This window comes from Lacerta agilis, chromosome 2 (genome assembly GCF_009819535.1).
Source record: "Lacerta agilis isolate rLacAgi1 chromosome 2, rLacAgi1.pri, whole genome shotgun sequence".
NCBI lineage: Eukaryota > Metazoa > Chordata > Lepidosauria > Squamata > Lacertidae > Lacerta > Lacerta agilis.
In genome coordinates, this window is record NC_046313.1 from 103783603 (window position 1) to 103804892 (window position 21290).

General features: G+C 47.1%; 1 protein-coding gene and 2 non-coding genes across 6 annotated transcripts in view; 1 reads left to right on the forward strand and 2 right to left on the reverse strand.

Moving 5' to 3' along the window:
• The first annotated feature begins 5114 nt into the window (after positions 1-5114).
• Positions 5115-5203, forward strand: TRNAY-GUA. The gene is given in 2 exon segments: positions 5115-5151; positions 5168-5203. It is a non-coding gene; the product is annotated as a tRNA-Tyr (tRNA).
• Positions 5204-6343: 1140 nt separating this feature from the next.
• TRNAY-GUA lies at positions 6344-6432 on the reverse strand. Its single transcript is given in 2 exon segments — positions 6344-6379; positions 6396-6432. It is a non-coding gene; the product is annotated as a tRNA-Tyr (tRNA).
• Positions 6433-13350: 6918 nt separating this feature from the next.
• MGAT1 (alpha-1,3-mannosyl-glycoprotein 2-beta-N-acetylglucosaminyltransferase) overlaps positions 13351-21290 on the reverse strand; it is a 39871-nt gene continuing 31931 nt past the window's right edge. For all 4 annotated transcript variants that reach the window (XM_033141499.1, XM_033141498.1, XM_033141502.1 and 1 more), the window contains one exon: positions 13351-15049. In XM_033141499.1, coding sequence (XP_032997390.1) covers positions 13621-14970 — 1350 coding nt within the window. In that variant the 5' untranslated portion in view covers positions 14971-15049 and the 3' untranslated portion in view covers positions 13351-13620. The remainder of the gene's footprint in view (positions 15050-21290) is intronic.

Sequence of the window (21290 nt, forward strand, 5' to 3'; positions counted from 1 at the left end):
GGTGACAAGCGGTGGCCCCTCCCGCCACTCCCACGCGCCGTCGCTCCGTCTGTCACCCCGGGAGCAACAGCGCACAGCCGAGCGAGGACCCCGTCCATGCAGCGCTGCTGCTCCCGGGGTGACCGGCGGTGCGTGGGGAGTGGCGGGAGGGGCCACCGCTTGTCACCCCCATGCGCTGCCGCTCGCTCCGTCGCCCCGGGAGCAGCAGCGCACGGCCCGATGACGGAGTGCGCCTGCGTGACATTTCACGCAGGCGCACTCTGTCGTTGGACCACCGCTTCCACGGCACCCTTTTGAGCCGCAGAGCGAAAAGGCGGCTCATGGGGCTGCCGTGCGCAATCAGCGGGGAGCCGCCAATAGCGTTCGGCAGCCCCACGAGCCGCCTTTTCGCTCTGCGGCTTAAAAGGGGGCTGCGGAAGCAGCAGCAGCCCGCCGATCGTGACGTCACAATGTGATGTCACGACACCCCGCCCCCGGAGTGTTTTCTTTCACCGCCCCGGGTAGCGCGGAGCCTTCCTCCACCACTGGGTGCAGGTTAATTCTGTGTCCAGGGCGGCTGTCTACCAGCTCCATCTGGTACGCAGGCTGAGACCCTACCTGCCCACGGACTGTCTCGCCAGAGTGGTGCATGCTCTAGTTATATCTCGCTTGGATTACTGCAATGCTCTCTATGTGGGGCTACCTTTGAAGGTGACCCGGAAACTATAACTAATCCAGAATGCGGCAGCTAGACTGGTGACTGGGAGCAGCCGCCGAGACCACATAACACCAGTCTTGAAAGACCTACATTGGCTCCCAGTATGTTTCCGAGCATAATTCAAAGTGTTCGTTCTGACCTTTAAAGCCCTAAACGGCCTCGGTCCAGTATACCTGAAGGAGCGTCTCCACCCCCATCATTCTGCCCGGACACTGAGGTCCAGCGCCGAGGGCCTTCTGGTGGTTCCCTTGCTGCGAGAAGCCAAGTTACGGGGAACCAGGCAGAGGGCCTTCTTGGTAGTGGCACCCGCCCTGTGGAACACCCTCCCACCAGATGTCAAAGAGAAAACCAACTACCAGACTTTTAGGAGACATCTGAAAGCAGCCCTGTTTAGGGAAACTTTTAATGCTTAATAGATTATTGTATTTTAACATTCCGCTGGAAGCTGCCCAGAGTGGCTGGGGAAACCCAGCCAGATGGGCGGGGTATAAATTGTTGTTGTTGTTGTTGTTGTTGTTGTTGTTGTTGTTGTTGTTGTTGTTGTTGTTGTTTTGCAATCAAGCAGTGTATAAATTATATGAAAAAAAGAATCAACAAACATTTTGAAATAGATTTGTTGTGGAAGCCTATGCATGACTACTCGGAAGTCAGCCCCGTTGAATTCAATGTGATTTAGTCTCTGGGATGTCTGTATAAGATGTCAGCTGCAGGCTGCAATTCCAAACATGCTTACTAAGACGCTTGGTAGGATTTACCTCTGAGTAAACACGTGCAGGATTGCTGCCACCCTTCGCACATTTACCTGGGAGTAAGCCCCACTGAATTTAGCTGGGCTTCTGTATAAGCATGCACTATTAGGATTGCTGAGGACTGTTCCTCTGCCTGCTCCCTTCCACCCTGGAGCTTCAACAACACCTAACCAAAACAAAATTAAAAAATTCCTTCCAGTTCCCGTAGCACCTTAGAGACCAACTAAGTTTGTTCTTGGTATGTTGGTCTCTAAGGTGCTACTGGAAGGATTTTTTTATTTTATTTTTATTTTGTTTTGACTATGGCAGACCAACATGGCTACCTACCTGTAACTGGAACGCCTAACCAGACAGATACCTATCAGGTGAAGCTTTCACCTGCACTTCATTTGTATGCTGGGGTGGGGTGGGGCTTCGCTTGCAGAAATTATGTACATCAGTCAGCATGCGGCAGTAGTCACACTCTGGGAATGGCTTTGACTCGCTGGCTAAACCAGGTGAGGGTATCCGGTGGGTCTCAAACCCTCCATGAGTTAGGATCTTCTGAATACAAAGATAGCGGATTGAGCAGATGAGATCAATAGTGGGTCCAACGGTCAAGATGGTGGCTTCCGCACGTGCTGTAGAACAGATGGGGCCCATCAGCCTGGGAAGGTAGCCCATCTAGGAGATGGAATTGTGAAAGTATGAGTTAAGATATTAGATAAGATTAGTGATATTTTATAGTCAAGTAAGGTATTTAATGATGGTAAGAAGTTACTAAAGATGATCGACAAGGAACGCAAGAAATGGAGATGAGAGGAAGTCAAGATACAATGTAAAGGACAGAAGTTAGTGATAATAATATGTTTTACTTTTTTTGTTTTTAAATGTAGGTTTGTTTTCTCTTTTATGGTTGTAGTGATAAAGTTAGTGATACTAATATGTTTTTCTTTTTTTGTTTTTAAATGTAGGTTTGTTTTCTCTTTTATGGTTGTAGTGATAAAGTTAGTGATACTAATATGTTTTTCTTTTTTTGTTTTTAAATGTAGGTTTGTTTTCTCTTTTATGGTTGTATTGATTTGTATTTGTTTGTTTTATTGTTGTTTTCTTTTGAAAAATTAATTTAAAAAAAATTTTTTTTAAAGGAGATGGAAAACTGATCCTAAACCTCTGCTGCCTTGTGGATATACCGGTACTCATTTGTGAACCCTGAGGGAAAATGCATACTTGCTGGCTTGTGGGACATCTTCGGAAGAAACAGCTAAGGAGTAACCCCTACACAAATCAGGAGTGGAGTCCCTAAAAGGGTCAGATGTTGCCTTGTACGCCTCCTTCTGGCAACTCCTGCAGCCAAACATATTTCTTTCCTTTCCTTTGAACCACATCAGCAAGGCCAAGAGTGCGGTCTTGTTACCTGGGCATCCCAGGACCTCCATATACATTGCCCAGGCTTGCAGCCCAGGGAGGTCACTTCTGTGCTGCAAATGCAGAAAAAGCAACAGTTAATGAGACAGCTTTTGAATGCATAGGAGAAAGGTTAGTGAGATAAGGTGGCAACTTGAGGCCATTTAAAAAGAAACCGCCCTTAAGAAAGCGAGGCTGCCATTGCCTGTGAGAGCACTGTTATGAAAGGGCACATCTCCTGTGCTAGACATAATTTTAATATTATCTCTCCCCAGGCCAAGGAATCCCAGGATTTAAAGTTCTGTAAGGAGAGCTGGAGGTCTGCTACAGAGATATTGGCACTTCGCTGAATTGAAACTGCAAGGATTCTCTGAGCCTGGGAAGCAACGATTTGGTATAAAATCTCTCCAGGCTTTCCACTCTGCAGCAGCTGGTGAGCTTAGAAGCACTCAGGCACAGAATAGGCAAAGATAGCCACTGAATAGATCAATCTGAGATAGGCCCTCACCCAGGAGATCTTGAATGGACACAATTAGAAGCCCAATTTAGGCTAAGCTGGAAAGGGCAGGAGAGAAGAGGGATCTTGTGCTCGGAGCCTGGTTATGGTTTCCCCCACAGGCATCTGGTTGGCCACTGTGAGAACAGGATGCTGAAGTAGGTGGGCCATTGGCCTGATCCAGCAGAGCTCTTACGTTCTTAGAAAAGCACCAGTTTTTAGTGTACTGTAGTTCTCACCTCATGAGAAGAGAAGACTCCCTAGAAAAGACCCTGATGTTGGGAAAGATGGAGGGCACAAGGAGAAGGGGACGACAGAGGATGAGATGGTTGGACAGTGTTCTCGAAGCTACTAACATGAATTTGGCCAAACTGCGGAAGGCAGTGGAGGATAGGGGTGCCTGGCGTGCTCTGGTCCATGGGGTCACGAAGAGTCGGACACGACTGAACGACTGAACAACAACAACAAGTTTTCTCCTAAGTCAACAACCACACCATGTCTCAGGGGCTATCTGAGGGGAGAAGAGGCACCAGAGGTCACGGGTTCAAATCCCTGGCAAACTCTGCTGAGGGGAGATGGGCCAGCTTCATATTAGAAAATTGGAGGTTGGTATGGACTGCAAGTGGAGAAGGAACTGGCAAAGCACTCCAGTATTTTGCCAAGAAAACTCCATGGACATAAAAAAGGAGAAGCTTTGAGGAGAAAGTGAGAGTTTCCAAGGCATGCTTTGGTTCATGGGGTCATGGAGAGTTGAACATGACCAAGACGACTAAACAACAACAACATGGACTGCAAGAAAATCAAACCTATCCATTCTTAAGGAAATCAGCCCTGACTGCTCACTGGAAGGACAGATCATCCTGAAGCTGAGGCTCCAGTACTTTGGCCACCTCTTGAGAAGAGGAGACTCCCTGGAAAAGACCCTGATGTTGGGAAAGATGGAGGGCACAAGGAGAAGGGGACAACAGAGGACGAGATGGTTGGACAGTGTTCTCGAAGCTACCAACATGAGTTTGGCCAAACTGCGGGAGGCAGTGGAAGACAGGAGTGCCTGGCGTGCTCTGGTCCATGGGGTCACGAAGAGTCGGACACGACTAAACGACAACAAATCTTGCACTGGACTCCGCCTGACTTTGGCGATCCCTTTCGGCAGCGGTTTGCATAACAAAGTGATCTTTAATGAAATTGCCTCAAGAAGGCCACCAGGTGGCAGCAGATACAAAGGAACGCAAATTTGAGGTAGGGAAAGGCTGAGTTTTAAACTTGATGCAAGTTGTGATGGATGGAGAGATATTCGTGCCATTTTTGTACTGAGATTCCTGCATTTCAAGAGGTTGGAACAAATGACCCTTGGGGTTCCATGATTCTGTTATTCCCCTCACATCATCCTTCTGACAACACCCCCCCTTGTGTGGAATTCCTTTTCCAATTTGTACCTGCTGCAACACACGATCATTTAAAAAGAAACTACTTTTTTTTTAAAAAAAAAAATCCTGTTTCTGCATTAGGGTGCAAATCCATGCAGACTTAATCAATCCATTAAAATTCATTTGATCAACCAAGTAGGATTTATTTAACAGGATCACTGCCCTGACGTGGGCTGATTTGCCTGTGTGCCACTACACTTTGATTCTTGATCATTTGCACTGCTGACGTGTTTAAATTAGCAGAATTTTAAAGGTACCTGTTCAGCTTTACAATTTTTTTTTAAAGGGACAAATGCACAAGGCAAAACACTCTTGAGCAGGCTAGTGTAAACGACGTTCCTTTGATGCCTAAGCACGCTCCTTCGATAGCTCAGCTGGTAGAGCGGAGGACTGTAGAATACTTAAGAGAGTCATCCTTAGGTCGCTGGTTCGATTCCGGCTCGAAGGAAAATATGTTTTGCGGAAAGGCCGAAGGTGGGCATTTCCAGTGAGGGCTGAGAGAGATAGCTGCTGCCAGACAGTGTGGACAACGCTGAGCTGGGCGGACCAAGGTCCGGTATAAAACAGCGTTGTATTTTTTCCTAATCACTTCGGGACAAGATTCTAGTCCACAGTGATCAACAGTTGTTCTCGAATTCTGTGCCTAGTTACTCAGTGAGATCGCTGTGGCTTCTCCAATGTGCGCTAACAAGAAAAATGTGGCATTTTCTGTTCCATGTGCTCAAAGCGGATGAACAGAGAGTCAAAAAACTAAAGGGAAGAAAGCAGAAGTGGGATGTCTAATTTAAAAAAAGCAGTAGCCAATGGGGTGGCCCAAGTCAACAGACCAACCAATAGCGCTCACTGCTTCCATAGTAGTTTGCACCCAATAGCGTGACCTCCTTACAATTTCAACGAGCCAATCGCAGAGCTTAGTTCCAGTTCTGTACTTAAGTATTTCTATTCCTACCCCTGTACTGTTTTTACGTAAGGAAACTCCAGGTGCGGCCTAATAACAGACCATCTCCGTCATTGTTGTGGTTACCCTTCTTGCCCGATCCTTTGCGTGGCGCCCTGCCAGATGAAGCGTTCTGCAGACTCGGAAAACTTGCCATGCTTTTGTGACCTTTTAGATGGTCCCAATAACGGTATTATTACCCGATCGTGGGTTTTGGAGTTGCAGTACTAAAAAAAGAAGAAGAAGAAGACAAACAGCGCGATGCTGTGCATGTCTGCTCTCGAGTAACACCCATTAGTTCAACGAGCATCTCCCCTCGTTGCAAAACTCACACCTGCAACCCAAACCCACGATCAGAAAGCAGAGAAACAGATTTAAACTTTCATTATCTATCTATCTATCTATCTATCTATCTATCTATCTATCTATCTATCTATCATTGCCAGAGAAACATGTGAGATCTGATCCAGCGGACCCTAACAGTATTTCTGGATAGCAGGTTCTCTGGTCGTAATACCTTTATAAGAAAATGCATTAGACTTTTGATGCTCTCAGCCTCCAGCGCACTCTGATCACCTGTGAATTAAATTGAGAATGCATCTGAAACTTGGTGGGGCATTTTATAATAGAAAAGGGAAAAAAAACGCAATGTCCTTCGAGCCGGAATCGAACCAGCGACCTAAGGATGACGGCTTTTTACATTCTACAGTCCTCCGCTCTACCAGCTGAGCTATCGAAGGAGCGCACTCGTGGCTTTTAGTCACAGCAAATAAGCGCCTCCGCGATCAGAGTTTCGTTTCTTTGCTTTTCCGCCTTCCTAATTCCACATTTGTCGACGCAACAGAAAAGATGACGTTGAAGGCAATTGATCAGCACGTTGCTAACGCTAAAGCAACGCATTCCAACCACGTTCTGTAAAGCTGACCAATTTAGCATGGAGGGGGAGGCAATCATATATATATATTTGCTTTTTGCAGACAGATGGGAACGCTGGTCATCGTGCAGCTACTGGTCGATGCTATCCACGTTGACTTGGAAGCTCCTCAGTGTTCAGAAGGGATTACTCTCAGATTATTGCGCGCAGTCAGGGTGGCAATCCTGCTAATCGGACTGCGCGACGTGGCGGCAGGGCGTGAAGGACAGACGCGGAGAGAGGCACAGGAACGTGTGCAAATGGGCGCGCGTGTGCGTAGGCGCGCGTAACGTGTGAATCTGCCTTTGTGCGCGCGCGTGTGCTTATGCATATTTGCAGCTCAGCTTTCCAAGCAAAACAGCTGCCCTACCTTGGTTCCGCCACACGGTGGCGGTAGGTCAGCGGCGAAGCTGGATCAAGATATGCGGGTCCGATTCTGCCAGTGGTTCCAACTCTGACGCTTGGAATCTTGATACAGGTTCTTTCCCCTCCTGGCCCATTTCTATTTCTATTCTATTTTATTCACACCAGCAAGATTTTCGTGGAGCCAGACTGGAGATTCCAGGGCTAGAGTGTGGCGGCAACTAAACTTTGGAACTCCCTGCCTAGTGAGATCAAGCAGGCACCTTCGCTATACTTTTGGCACCTGATTAAAAACATTCCTGGCGAGACAAGTCTATGCAGATGCTTAGAAAGTGGTGGCAGTTTTAATATGTTTTAATATTTTAACTTTTGTAATGCTTTAAGGCAGGGGTCAACAAACTTTTTCAGCAGGGGGCTGGTCCACTGTCTGGCCTCAGACCTTGTGGGGGGCTGGACTATATTTTGAAAAAAAATATAAACGAATTCCTATGCCCCACAAATAACCCAGAGATGCATTTTAAATAAAAGGACGCTGATTCCTGGACCATCCGCAGGCTGCATTTAGAAGGCGATTGGGCCGCATCTGGCCCCCGGGCCTTAGTTTGGGGACCCCTGCTTTAAAGCATGGGTGGAAAATGTTCCGGATTTTTATGGTTTAATCTTTTTGCAAACAGCTAAGAGGGCTTTTTAAACAATCAAGTGGTGCATAACCTTTTATGAAATAAAATAAATAAATAAAACAGGCTGTCAAGCTGAAGGTCGCCTGCTACATCGGCAACATCTCACTTGTTGTTTTTGTCTTTTGTTATTGAGATTCTGGTTGGCTGCCCTAGGTGACTGGCAGGCTGTTTGGACAGGCCTGCTTTCAAGCACGCAGGAGTTGCAACTGGGGAAGGATTGGGGGGGACGGTGGGGCAGGAAAAGGGGAAGAAAGCGCAGCCCTCTCTCCTGAACTGTCACTTAAATGCACAGAGAAAGGAAACAAAACAATTTGCTGGAAGATCCAGCAGGAGCCATTCCAGGAAGTTTGGCTGTTGTTGGCAAAACGTTCATAACCTGCATCTGTTCCCTTTGCGTGTGAGAGAATAACTGATTTTAACTTGAAATTTTCTTGATCCCCTTTGCTGTTCCTTCCTGGTGCAGAACAAGGAACTCTTTCCCTTAAATCACGGTTGGTTCTCTCCTTTACTGTATAACAGCAGCAGGGTTCACCTTCAGGCCTAAGCTTGTTTTTCTCTCCCCTCCCCTCCCCTCCCCTCCCCTTTCCAAAAACCCATCTGTCAATTTTGCTTCTTCCTCTTTTCCATCTCTCTCTCCCCCTGCCCTGCTCCGCTTTCTCTCCTTAAAAGCAGAAATAAAAATAGTAGCAATGGCACTGCTGTGACCATTCAGATCAGACAATATCCCAGGCCACTTAATCAAGCAGGAAAGCGGGGGGGGGGGGGGAGTGGCAAGAGATTTGCAGCTTCCGGGTCATGTGGCCAGCATGACTAAGCTGCTTCTGGCGAACCAGAGCAGTGTACGGAAACGCTGTTTACCTTCCCGCCGGAGCGGTACCTATTTATCTACTTCCACTTTGATGTGCTTTCAAACTGCTAGGTGGGCAGGAGCAGGGACCGAGCAATGGAACCGCCGACCTTCTGATCGACAAGCCCTAGGCTCTGTGGTTTAACCCACAGCGCCACCCGCAACCCTAGTACAAATATAGAAACCTACTGACCCTATCAGGAACCACCACACATTGACTGAATGCTATTGTAGGACCTGGATAGCTCCGTTGGTTAGAGCATGATGCTGATAACACCAAGGTTGCAGGTCTGATCCCAGAAAGTGACAGCTGCATATTCCTGCATTGCAGGGGGTTGGACTAGATGATCCTCAGGGTCCCTTCCAACTCTACAATTCTGCAATTCTGTGACTCCAGCTGTAAGATTAAGGCGGCTTGCCGAACTTAACTTGCGGTCATTGTCTGGCTGATCCAGCTTGAGCTGAGGAAAGCATGCGCTGAGAGTTTGCTCTGGGGAGTGGGGGGGGGGCTCCATCTTATTCAGTGAGGAGACAGACTCACCTGCATGAGTTATTTGAGCCTCTTTCTTTGTGGGGCATAGGAATTCATTCATCCCTCCCCCCAAAAAAGAACAGTCCTGCACCCCACAAGGTCTGAGGGAACTTATTTTGTATAAACACCAACTTCATTTGAATACCTATTCAGACACCCCAACTCTACAGTTCTGATTTGGAGAGCATATGTCAATACATTAAGTGCAAATATGAATAGATCTATATTTATTCGAAAATTCTTTCTAGTAGCACCTTAGAGACCAACTGAGTTTGTTCCTGGTATGAGCTTTCGTGTGCATGCACACTTCTTCAGATACACACGAAAGCTCATACCAGGAACAAACTCTATATTTATTGTATTGTACTGTAGCTGGCAATTCTGTTTTTGTTTCGTTGTCACCTTGTGCATGTTTGTCTTTTCTTAAATAAATTCCCAGTGAAAATAGTATATGAGAAAGGAACTGCCCACATAGCTAACCTCAACATGTAGCCACATGAGGAAGCTGCTGTTTTTATTCATGTTACATCACATTTCAAACGTCAGTGCCAATTATACAGATGCCTCTTCCACCTGAGGCGTATTTACTCAATAGGATGAAGAATAGGTTAGCCAATGGCTCTTGTTAGCTATGTTAACTAGGTATGTAAGCTCCATATTCAAAGTATAATGGAGCTGTCAGGTTAAGCGGTATGCTGCCTCTGGACCCATTATGCTGACAATGAACAAGAGGGCAGGTGTAATCAATCACTATTGCATCCTGCTTCTGAACTGTCCAGGAGCAACTAGCCAGCCACTTTGGGAAAGAACAATGAAGTAGATGAATCTTTGGTCTGAACCAATAAGGCAATGCTCATTCCCTGCCCACTCCCCGCCAGACCTTTGTTACAGACTCTTGTGAAACGCTGAAGAATTGACACCGAGCGATTCTGCAAGATCAAAGACACAAAAGACAGGAGCTGTTTGAAAAGGACCGGCTTTTATTTTGCTGTGTAAAATAAGTTTTTGCATCTTCAAACATTTCACCAATTGAAATTTGGACATTAAAAACAGCATCTCTCTAGCAAACACCTTAAGAGTTCAACCACCCCAAAATTTCACAAGCTTTTACTTTCAGTTGGAATTTCAAAATGGACCGTTCCAGGAGCAGAAAGGGAGCTTGGGAGAGAAGGAGGGAACTGTAGATGCGGGTGGATGCTCCCCAACTGACCCAAAACGTTCTTCTGGGGCCAATGCCATCTCAGCTGATCTCAAGTCCCTTCACTTGAAGCACTCTGGGAATGCAAAGGGAGGTAGTAGCACTGTGAGCTAGGACATTCACACTAAACACGGACCACATGCCACAAGAAAGAGTTCAGGCCACAGATGGCATGGATGGACAGAACTGTGCCATCCAAAACAATGGGTTGGGTGGGAAGGACAGAGAGAGTCCTCCATGTCAGGCCCTTGCATTGGTGTTAAAGGTAGAGTTAGTTCCCTAAAAACACTGTCCCATCCACTGGCTGAATCTTCAGAATTCTACAGGTGGATAATACAGTGGTACCTTGCAAGATGAATGCCTCGCGAAACGAAAAACCCGCTAGACGAAAGGGTTTTGCAATCGCAGTGGTGACTCGCAAGACGACTTTTTCTATGGCCGTTTTTCGCAAGATGAAAACGTTTTGCGATCCCCCCCCCATAGCCGTTTCAATGCAAGCCGTAATTCGCAAGACGACATTCTCGCAAAACAAAGTGATTCGCGGAACGAATTAATTTCGTCTTGCGAGGCACCACTGTAATACCAACTCCTGCCTGGACGGGAAGAAGAAGGGCAGATACACAGGCAAGGTGAGCAACAGTGGTAAAAGGGAGAGGATGGAGACAGATTACCAGTTCTGTCCTTCCCATTCTAATTCAGGGGCCTTTGCCTGTGCCCCTAAAGACAGAAAGGAGATGCATAGGGACAGAATGTGCTCCTCCTTCCTCCAACCCCAACCTCACTAACTGCCTTTCACTGGTCAAAGGTGTCATCTCTCAAGGTGCTTCCTTCCCTGCACTGGAGATCAGTTTTGAGTCTAGGAATGTGAATCCCAAACTAAAGAGACTCCTGGAGCTACTCCTAATTTTCACCTTGATGTCTCCCTGCCACCCCCAATTCAAGCAAATTTCAAAGAAGGGTGTAGGACCTACTGAGAGTGAAACTCACCATCACCACATGCTCTCTGAGTTTCCACAGGTACCCATTCAAGGGGAGAAGAGAAGGCCTCTGCCTTCAATGGAGAATCCCCCATTCATAAGTGAACACCCTTTTGAACGGAATATTTTCCCCCAAAACCTCACCAATATGTATCCCCTTACAGAGGTTCCTCCTCTGAGAGAAAACCAAGATGGATCACCCTTTGAAAAAGAAAATAATAAACCTCATGATCAGGGTTTCCAACGGAAGAGACATCTTTCTCTCACAATCCCAGTAGCAATACTGCTTTTTCAAGGAAGTAATAACGAAACATAATTAAACAGATGCAACAAGATCATTCAAATGCGGTTCCCCCGAGGCACCATCTCCTGCTCTTCCATCTGCACCAGCTAGGAAAACAGAGATGCGGAAGGAAGGCCTCCCACACCCATTTCGCTGAACTTGGCCGCAGGAGAGAAATTCCTTACTGTAGTGGAATTCCAAAGCGGAGACAAGGGGCCGTATTCAACTAAATTGTGGAACCAGCGAAAGCCAGCGGAAGGATCCCAGCTAGCTCAATAGGACTTTCTCCCCTCTCCTCCCCACGCCCTTCCCATATCTGCTCCAGAGGGTTAGGAGAACCCAGAACAGCACACGGATGGAGGAGGACAGGGGAGATCATTCTGTTGGACCAGAAGAAACAGTTGCACTGACGGAACGATCTCCTTAGTGCTAAGTTGAATACAACCCCATATTTCTTTCTTCATTCACCATGGAGAGTTTTGTGTTGTTGTTGTTTTTTTAAAAAAAAAGACAAAAAAGTAATACAGCATCCAAAGAAACAAACAAAATACTACCCTTTGGTGTGGTCTGAATTTTGGCCATATGAGGTCCGAAACTCCTTCTCCATGCTTACTTTATCTAGTGGCTCTGGAGCAGCTCAGCAGCGCCTTCTAGAGGCAAGAATGGGGAAAGAAGCTTTTGCACCGCTGAGTAAGGCTGGGCTCCTCCCATGGTGTGTTCTGCTGACTTGGGGATTCTCCCTCTGCCCTGTTGCTCCTACAGAGCTGGTGGTGGATTAGTGCTAATATGACAACCAGTTGCAAAAAATGCTACTGCGGGATAAGCCACCTCTGTGGTGGGGCTGAATTTAGGGACCGCCCCTCCCCCAAAAACCCAAGGCGAATTAAGGCAGCCATTGGGGACAAGTTTCCTCACTCAACCTGGGAAGAGAACGTGGCACCACGCCATAATTAAACCAACCTCCCCTTAAATGTCATGTAGGTATTATATAATGGTGGCTACAAAACATAACTGAGAGCAAATAGGCACTCAAGACGGTACCATTTCTGACTAAGTGGGGGTTCGAATGCTCCTTCACACACGTCATGGAAAAAGCTAGCCCAAGACCACCTCCTGGACATGCTAGCCTTGCACATATAAGGGGAATTTCATGTGGGTGAGTTTTCAAATTTAATCCCCCACCTGCCACCTGAAATGGTCCAGCCGATCCGGATTTCAGTCGCCGTAGCTTACAGAAAGGACCAGCTGACAAGAACTTCCTTTGGCAACTGACTACATCTCCCCCCCATGCCACCGTTTCCTTATTACCCAGGTAAAAACAACTGGAGATTTAGACACTCGCCTCACCTGAGCAATCCTTCCATCACCTTTATTAGTGCATGCACCTTACCTCCCATCGAACACAGTTCAAGAATGAGTTATTCAGGAGACCCAAGTAAAAATGGCCAATATGGTCAATAAAAGTGGTCCTTCTAAGGGACCCACTGAACGTCCAAAGGAGTTTCCTGTTTGCAATGGTAGCATTCAACTATGTCCAAATGAGAAAGGAACAGGCAGTCAGGAGGGGAGAAAAGACCCTCATTTCCTTCCTTTTGCTCAGGCCTGCACAAAGCGACCTACCAGGAGGCCAGCAATTTTTTTGCTTGCCTGCATACGTGGAACAGGGAAGTTATCAAGCCATGTTGTGTGCCTGCGGAGCTGCACCTGGCTTGCTGGGCCGCAAGCTGCACAGGCCTCCGTGAGCTCAACGAAGCTGGGAAAACCTCGATGGGTTGCTGCTTTGGTTTAGCACGGGCTTTGACCTCAAAAACACACCGACTCGGAGAAGCCACCAAGGATCTAATGAGTGAACAGACCACCATGTCAAAAAAAAAGGAGAATAGGCACTGGAGGGTAGAATGGAGAGAGCACTCGGAACGCTCCACCTCACCCCCTCTTTGGGGCATCGGAATAACCCCCGCAACCCCGCCCCTCCTACCCCATAATTTTAAGTGCACAAAACCACCCTCATCCCTGGAATGCACTCGAATGCCACACAGGAAAAGAAAAATACAGAATTTTGTCCCCGCTCCCCACTCCCAACTCCAAGCACCCCTTTGACAACAGGGTCCAACATGCTTAAGGGTCATCAGATGCTAACTCCAGCTAGGGTCGTAGCCTGTCCAGTCTGAAGGAGGAGCTAAGTAAACGCGGCGGCCTCTGAAGAGGAAGCTGACGATGCCCTGGTAGCCGGCACGGGGCACTCCGGACTTGAGGTCGTCCATGACCCCTAAGGCCTTGGCGAAGGCCTTGAAGGAGTCGCGAGTGGTGTACTGCACTCGGACAGTGCCCAGCTCCCGGCGCTGGTTACCCTGCAGCTCCTCGACCCGTAGCTCAGGGGCCCCGTAGACCTGGGCTAGGAATGAGCGCTCGTACTCATCTTTCTTGAGGTAAGAGAGGTCCATCTGGGTGAAAGGCACGAAGCGGTCGTTGAGCTTGATGAACTTCAGGTACTGGTCAAAGAACTGACCGTGGCTCACGCCCTTGCGGCCAAAAGTCATGGTACGCGACACTTCGGGCCTGATGCACGAACGGCCCTGCCGTTGCTCAGGGTGTCGCATCCAATCATCCCAGAAGGCCTTGGGCCACTTGGGCTCCAGCTCGTCCCACAGGTCGGACAGCAGAAGCCAGCCCAGCCCGGGGAAAAAATCCGTACGGTAGAGGAGCTCTGGGTGGCTGGCATCCACCATCTGCTCCTTGCCGTTGTCGTTCCAGGCGGAGAGACACCAAAGGGTGGGGTCGGCTAGCAGGAGCGGAAAAGCGGCCTGGAAGTATTCAAAGAAGTCTGGAGCGACTTCCAGGTCATCTTCCACCACAATGGCCGCCTGGTACTTGAAGTTCCGGAAAACCTGGCTCAGGGCCCAGCGATAGTGCCGGGCGATCTTGTAGTAGCCTTGGAACTTGCGGTGGTCGGTGGGCACAGGGATGTCGCTCAGGTTGGGCTGCTTGATGTGCATGATGGCGTCTCCATAGGAGGCGATGACCCTGGCGGTCTCCTCGTGTCCGCAGTCCTGGCTCACGATGATGGGGAAGCGCTCCTTGGAGGGGCGGTAATGCAGCAGCTTGTCGAGGCAACGGCGGACCGTGCTGCGGTCGCAGGCAATCACCAGCACTGGCAAGACGGCGTCTGGAGAGATTTGGCTGCGGCGGGGCAAGGGGGCAGCTGTTGAAGGCAGGGCAGAGGATGCAACCGAGAGGTGGAGCCTTTTGGCTTCGGTAGCCTTCCTCCTGTTCCAGAGGGCGCTGTAGCGGTAGATTTGATGCAGGAGGTCCTTCTGGCGCTCCAGCTCCACCTCTGCGTCCTGGGCCAGTCGGATGACCTCTTCAGTGAGGCGGCTGTGGTCAGAGGAGGACTGAGGCCGAGTCCACAGGAAGAAGAGGATCAGGGCGTTCCAGGCCACAAAAAGCACCACGCCCCAGAGAACCAGGTTGCTTTTCTTCAGCATCCTTCACAGGCGCAGGCCCCCACCCTGTCTTCTCGTGCTCGCTTTCCCCTCCGATGGGTGTCACAATACCACCATGGACCTGCACAACAAGTGGGAGGGGAAAAAAGAGTGTTAGGGGAGGCCACAACATGTTCCACCTGTTTTTCTCCTCCTTCCTTGCCTTCAGTGATGTGGGTTTTCCAAACACAAAAATCCTATGCAAATTAGGATAATCTGCTTGGAGGCAAGTTCCGATACCTTAGAGAATGAACTAATTTATCACGTTTATTTTGCTTGTAAAAAAAAAATCCCATGTTACTTTTTCCCAACACACCACAAAAGTTTGACCTGATATATTTGAGGGGATGGAAATCAAAGCCTTCCTTTATCATCATCATCATCATCATCATTTATTAAATTAATGTGGTTTAAATGTTGCATTATGGGGGTGGGGGAAGAATTACTGGGAGAGACTTACAGTTAATAGCATGCACTTTCCTTATACAGTACTGTTCAAATTTAAGCAAAAAAACAGAGGTGCTGAAAACTGTTGACACACTAATCCATTTTAGCAATCTAAAGGCTGGTGCATGATATGTTGACTATCTCATTGCCAGAGATAATTACTTGAAAAACAACAATCACAACTATGAAAACTGCCAAGCTTGCATAATATTGCATTTGCAGTTGGCATCTATTCATTAGTTTTTACCCCACATCACTGCTTGCCCTCTACCAACCCAGACTGTTAAAAAGAAGATGATACATGCAATGTTTAACACAGATCTCTGAATGGAAGGTGCGATTCTGCAGTAGGTAGGAGAGATTTAATGGGCCTGCACTCTCAGTGCTTTCCAGATATTTCAACAAGAGAAACATCAGAGGTATATTCAGTCTCGATTCATCATCTACCTTCAGCATCACTTTTACTTTGAGGTCCACTCCACCTTACTCCCTTGCTCCATGGAGGTCCCACCATTCATTTTAGCAGCATTAGAGGAGGGCAATGGAAGCAAAGCAGTTATGCTAAACGAAAGCAACAGGCATGCATGACTGAATGTTTGGGCTACTTGAAATACAGAACTGTTGCAAGGAAATAAACACAATGCCGGAGTCATTGTGGCAAGAAAACATGGTCATGTCAAATCAGAGGCTTACACAATCTAGCTTGTTTGGACTGGCACTGATTGCCCTATAAATATCCATTTGATAAAGTCCAACAGGGCTCCTATGACCAATCACTGAGAACCATCATTTTGCAGAGAAAAAGAATCAGCTGAGGGCATAGTCCTGTCCAGCACAAAGATTATACTGTGGTACCTCGGGTTAAGAACTTGATTCATTCTGGGTGTCCGTTCTTAACCTGAAACTGTTCTTAACCTGAGGTACCCCTTTAGCTAATGGGGCCTCCTGCTGCCGCCGCGCGATTTCTGTTCTCATCCTGAAGAAAAGTTCTTAACCCGAGGTACTATTTCTGGGTTAGCAGAGTCTGTAACCTGAAGCGTCTGTAACCCGAGGTACCACTGTACTACTCACTGTAGACAAAGCAGCTGTACCAGCATGTCCAGAAAATGTTACAAGCCCACATACATATATATATTTTTTACTATGTCAGTCATTTTGTAGATTAAGAAAGACTTTTGTTAAGTTCCCTGTCTGGGCATTTGGAGATAATTCGTCTATCACAGGCAATCAGTTACCATATTTTCTGGCGTATAAGACGACTGGGCATATAAGACGACCCCCAACTTTTCCAGTTAAAATATAGAGTTTGAGATATACTCGACCGCAGATTCTCCACCCAGTGTATAAGACGATCCCTGACTTTTGAGAAGTTTTTCCTGGATTAAAAAGTAGTCTTATATGCGTATTTGCATGCCTGCAATTACAGTAGCTGGTCTGCAGTGCAGCATTCTTGAAAATAAGAAAACCTTAAAACAGGGCAAAGCCATACCCTCTAACATGCCTCCAATGAAAATAGGGACATCCTAAGGAAAAGCGGGAAATTCTGGGATCAAATCAGAAACCGGGATGGCTTCTCTAAATCAAGGACATCCTTGGAAAATAGGGACACTTGGAGGGTCTGAGCAAAGTATCTGAATTTATAGCAGGAAAAGCACAAAAGCACAAATGCTCAATGTAGCAGCTTTGGAAGAATCTCTGCAGGAGACTGGAAGCAATCCCAACATCTGCCCTATAAACACCCTCCAGTTCCATTCTTTTCTGAAGTGAAGTGTGTTTAACAGACCAGGATGGGGTGGAAAAATCTCTGCCTATTTTCAAAGCAGGTGTATTGGCTAACGGCAGCAGCTACCACCCAGGGTTTCTTGGTTTTGTGCCCTACACAAACTCCTTTCCCGTTCTGTGTACCACACAGAAGAGACCTGAAAACTTAAGGCACATTTCTAGTCATGCCTAGTCAAAAGTAAGTCCTGATGAACTCAGTGGGACTTATTTCCAGCTAAATGGAGTTAGGACAGTCTTAGCATCTAATGCAGGGGTGGGGAACTGAATCTGGCCAGCTTATCTCCCCCACCTGCGGAGGGCCAGGTTTGACAGGTGGGTAGTGCTGCCCACCTGTCAATCACCAGGCATCACAATGACACCAGATGACCCCTTTTTTTGCCTGCAAAATACTAATCAGCTAATTCTTCGTAAGAAATGTGCCCCACACTCTGCCCCACAGGCTGAATTAGGCCCAACAGGACAGTATGGTCAAGCCACACCCTCCTGCCCTAAGGCAAAGCAGACCAACAGGCTTAAACAATGAATTAAGGCCTTCCCATCTCCCCTCATTCCTTGCTGAAGGCCGACATTTATTTTCAAAATCTTTGCATGCTGTGTTTCATGGCAAGGCTATCTACAGGCTGCGTACAAAAGATGAGTAAAGCTATACCTTTTTTCAGTGTACACACAAAACAATTCAGTGACAAAATCAAAAATGCACATTGCCATTCACTGCTTGGGTTGGGCAGAAGAGAAACACACTTCTTTATAACCCCAGCCAGCCTTTCAGTTCCACCAACCAGTAGAAGCGAACACAAACACTTCTTTTGACAATAGTTTTTTTTGGCAGAGGGAGATTAAAAGCTTGAGGGGGGAATCTCCTTTCCCACCACTAGGCAACATCCCAAATGCTGGGGAAGGGCACATCAGTTATACCCCTGCTTAGACTTTGCTGAGCAATTGTGCTGCACAACACGTGCCGACTGGCCTGCTGTGTGTGTTTGGGGCTGTGGCCTTGAAATCTCGTGTCCCTTCTCCATTCAGTCCCCATGTTCCTTTGCTCAGCTCAGTCCATTTTCACCAGGCTTCTCCCTCCAGAAAACCTCAAGAACTTTAGTTCAGAACAAAGAAAGTAACATGAGCTTGTTGCGCACAAGACAATTCTGTAGCACTTCCATTTGCATAATTTATTTTGAAAGCTGAATCCGATCTTTTGGGAGAACAAAGCATGGACAGCTCTCCTTTCAGGGCAAAGAAAGAGCACAATTAACTTCTTGAGGAAACCACAAAACTGAATGGAGACTACCCAAGCACGGCACGGACTGGCACGGGGCCCAACCCAGTGCTGCAGAGCCATGATTTGAGTATCCAGCAGCAGTTTGCTACAGGCCAGGGTGAATCAAAGTCAGGTCTTTCTTTCTTTGGCTACAGATATTGCCACCGCAGTAAGGAAGGAAAGAGGAAATATTTGAGACAGCTTTCTAGCAGTGAGTGGCAGCCTTAATTAAAAATGTAAGCTCCTAAGAGAAATCTAGAACATGCAAATTTATTATATGAATCAACCAGCTTATCAGTTAAGAAGTGGCTTATTATCAACCAGGATTCATTTTGTGGTAGGCGGCCCTATTACGATGCACACATTTGCTTCTTTGGGTCTTGGATAGCGAGACGAAGGAATAGAGAGCCCTGAAATCACATACCCCTGTCCACTGGAATTCTGCTTAGACTCCCTGCTAGGCTGCAATTGGAAAAGCCTTAAGGCGGCTGCAATCTGAACTCTGATCCAAGTGAAACACTTTCCACTGGGCCCAAGTCCTAAGCAGATGACCAACTTATGCACAACTAGGGGTGCCCAGTTCTATTACCGTGTTTCTCCTAAAATAAGACACCGTCTTATATTTTTTTTCGCTCAACAAAACACAGTATGGCTTATTTTCAGGGGATGTCTTATTTTAACCGTGTCGCATCGGTACGCTGCATAGCCACGCCTCTCCAGGCTGTTTTAATGGGAGGTACCATGTCACTATGGCTTATTTTCGGGGTATGGCTTATTTTTGGGGAACGGCTTATATTTCGCAAATGCATAGAAATCCTGCTATGGCTTATTTTATGGCTATGGCTTATTTTAGGAGAAACAGGGTAGGACGGAGGGGCTTGAGTGCTGCTAGACTCAGGATAGCCAAAATGGTGACCTCCAGATGTTGTTGAACTACAACTCCCATTGCCCTTGAGCATTGGCTATGCCAACTGGGGCTGGTGGGGATTAAAATCCAAGAACATTTGAAGGGACCCTTGTTGGCTACCTTGGCACTTGACTATTTCACAATGAATCAGTACTGCCGTTACCAGCAATGAACCTAGTCATTGAAACCAGCACACTCAGAATGAGAAAGAAAGCAAGGCCTGCCTAACCAAGATCCCTCCTGTAGTAAAGTTATATCCACAAGTTCCTCTGTGAGCAACCAAGGTTCAGATCAGCTTCTCTCCCTCTCAATGACAGTAGGAATTTTGGATACAGCCAGTAGTCATCTTAAGCACTACCTTGATAAGTAGAAAGATGGGGATACAAATGAATAAATTATTCTAATAATACAACGCATTTCATGAGTGGGTGCAGAGGTAATGTGAAAAGCGAACTGAAAGCTTATAAAAGAAGTGTTTTGAGATCAGCTGCAGCAGTAAGAGTTTCAGAGTAGTAGGCTGAGTAAAGCTAGTTTGTTCAACGTGTCAAGTCTCCAGTGGCATCAACTTCAAGAGTTCATAGCAGTAAATTATCAAGGGCTTAAAAGCATCCCTGCTCATAATTTGCTTGTCATGTGATAGGGGAACAGCAGCCATAAACCCAGTTATGGGAAAATGGAAAATACTGGCAAAAACCACACAGCATAACAAAGTTGATAGCATATGCACCTATGCAGCTGTAGGTTTCATGAATGTGAGGTTGCAGATAGGGACTTTGTAAGAGGCATACAAGTATGGTTCAATAGGCTTTCATCTAAACCTTCACACTTCACGCTATGGGTCTGTGGTGTGAGTGACCTGCAAATCCCCCCCGATTTAACCCTCCACAACTCTACAGCTGACCCCCATAACCACTTGTCCCCTTAAACACTAATCCTCAATCCTCTAATCTTCTTGACTCCCTTTGGTCCCTGCTGCTTAGCAGCTGCATGGGCAACCTTCTTAATCCCCACTCAGTAAGAGAACCAGATATATACATTTAACATTGCAGGGTTGGATATGGACTTTGCAGCCAGGCTTGTGCAAAGCCTAGTCATTCTGAGGCCCTGGAATCCCACTTACCGGTAATAGCCAGACTACTCTGAGGGAACCTCAGCTTCTTACAGAAGACGACAATCAATATTGACTGGCTTGCCCATATATAATTCGACTCCTGAAACAAATAAAAATGCCCTGTGGCAGCCTGCAGCTTGTGTGGTATGCAGAAAAAAAGAGAAGCAATTGCTTGGGGTCCCTGAGATCAAGGAAGGCAGGCAGAAGTTACATTTAGGTGCTTGTCTGGTGTCCCTCTGTGCTGCTCAGCAGAGCTCTCAAGATGTTTCCTTCAACATCTGTTTAAGTTAGTCAGATTCCTGAAATGACCACCTCTTGTCCAGGTAGGGGTTAGAAAGACCACAGTCAGGATAGCAACCACCCAGGCAGTACAATAAAGAATTCAAGCTGCCAGAGGACATGGGATGATGATCTCAAGGAAAGGTTCCACAGTTTTCATGGGTAAGATTTTTTTTTAAAAAAACCAGATCCAGTACTTGAAAGAGACAAGCAAGGCAGAAGCTCCAGTGGATCTACACCCAGCAACACAGATCTCCCTCCCTTTCCTCCCCTCCAATAGTCACCGCTTTCTTCCAAACGTTTGGCAGCAGAAAGGAAAAACCCAGACGCTGTGGCCCTTGGGATCCAGACACAACGTGTTAACTATCCAAGCAGACTGCAGAGGAATACAGAGGGTCTTACTGGATCAGATCCAATATACATGAAGTAGGCTAGTCCACCCACAGACTGAAGCAGCTTAGCATCAGTTTCTTGTCTGTGTTCTGGAGAAAACTGGATGGCCTGAACAAGTGACCAGTTGTTTGCCTACTGATGACACCACA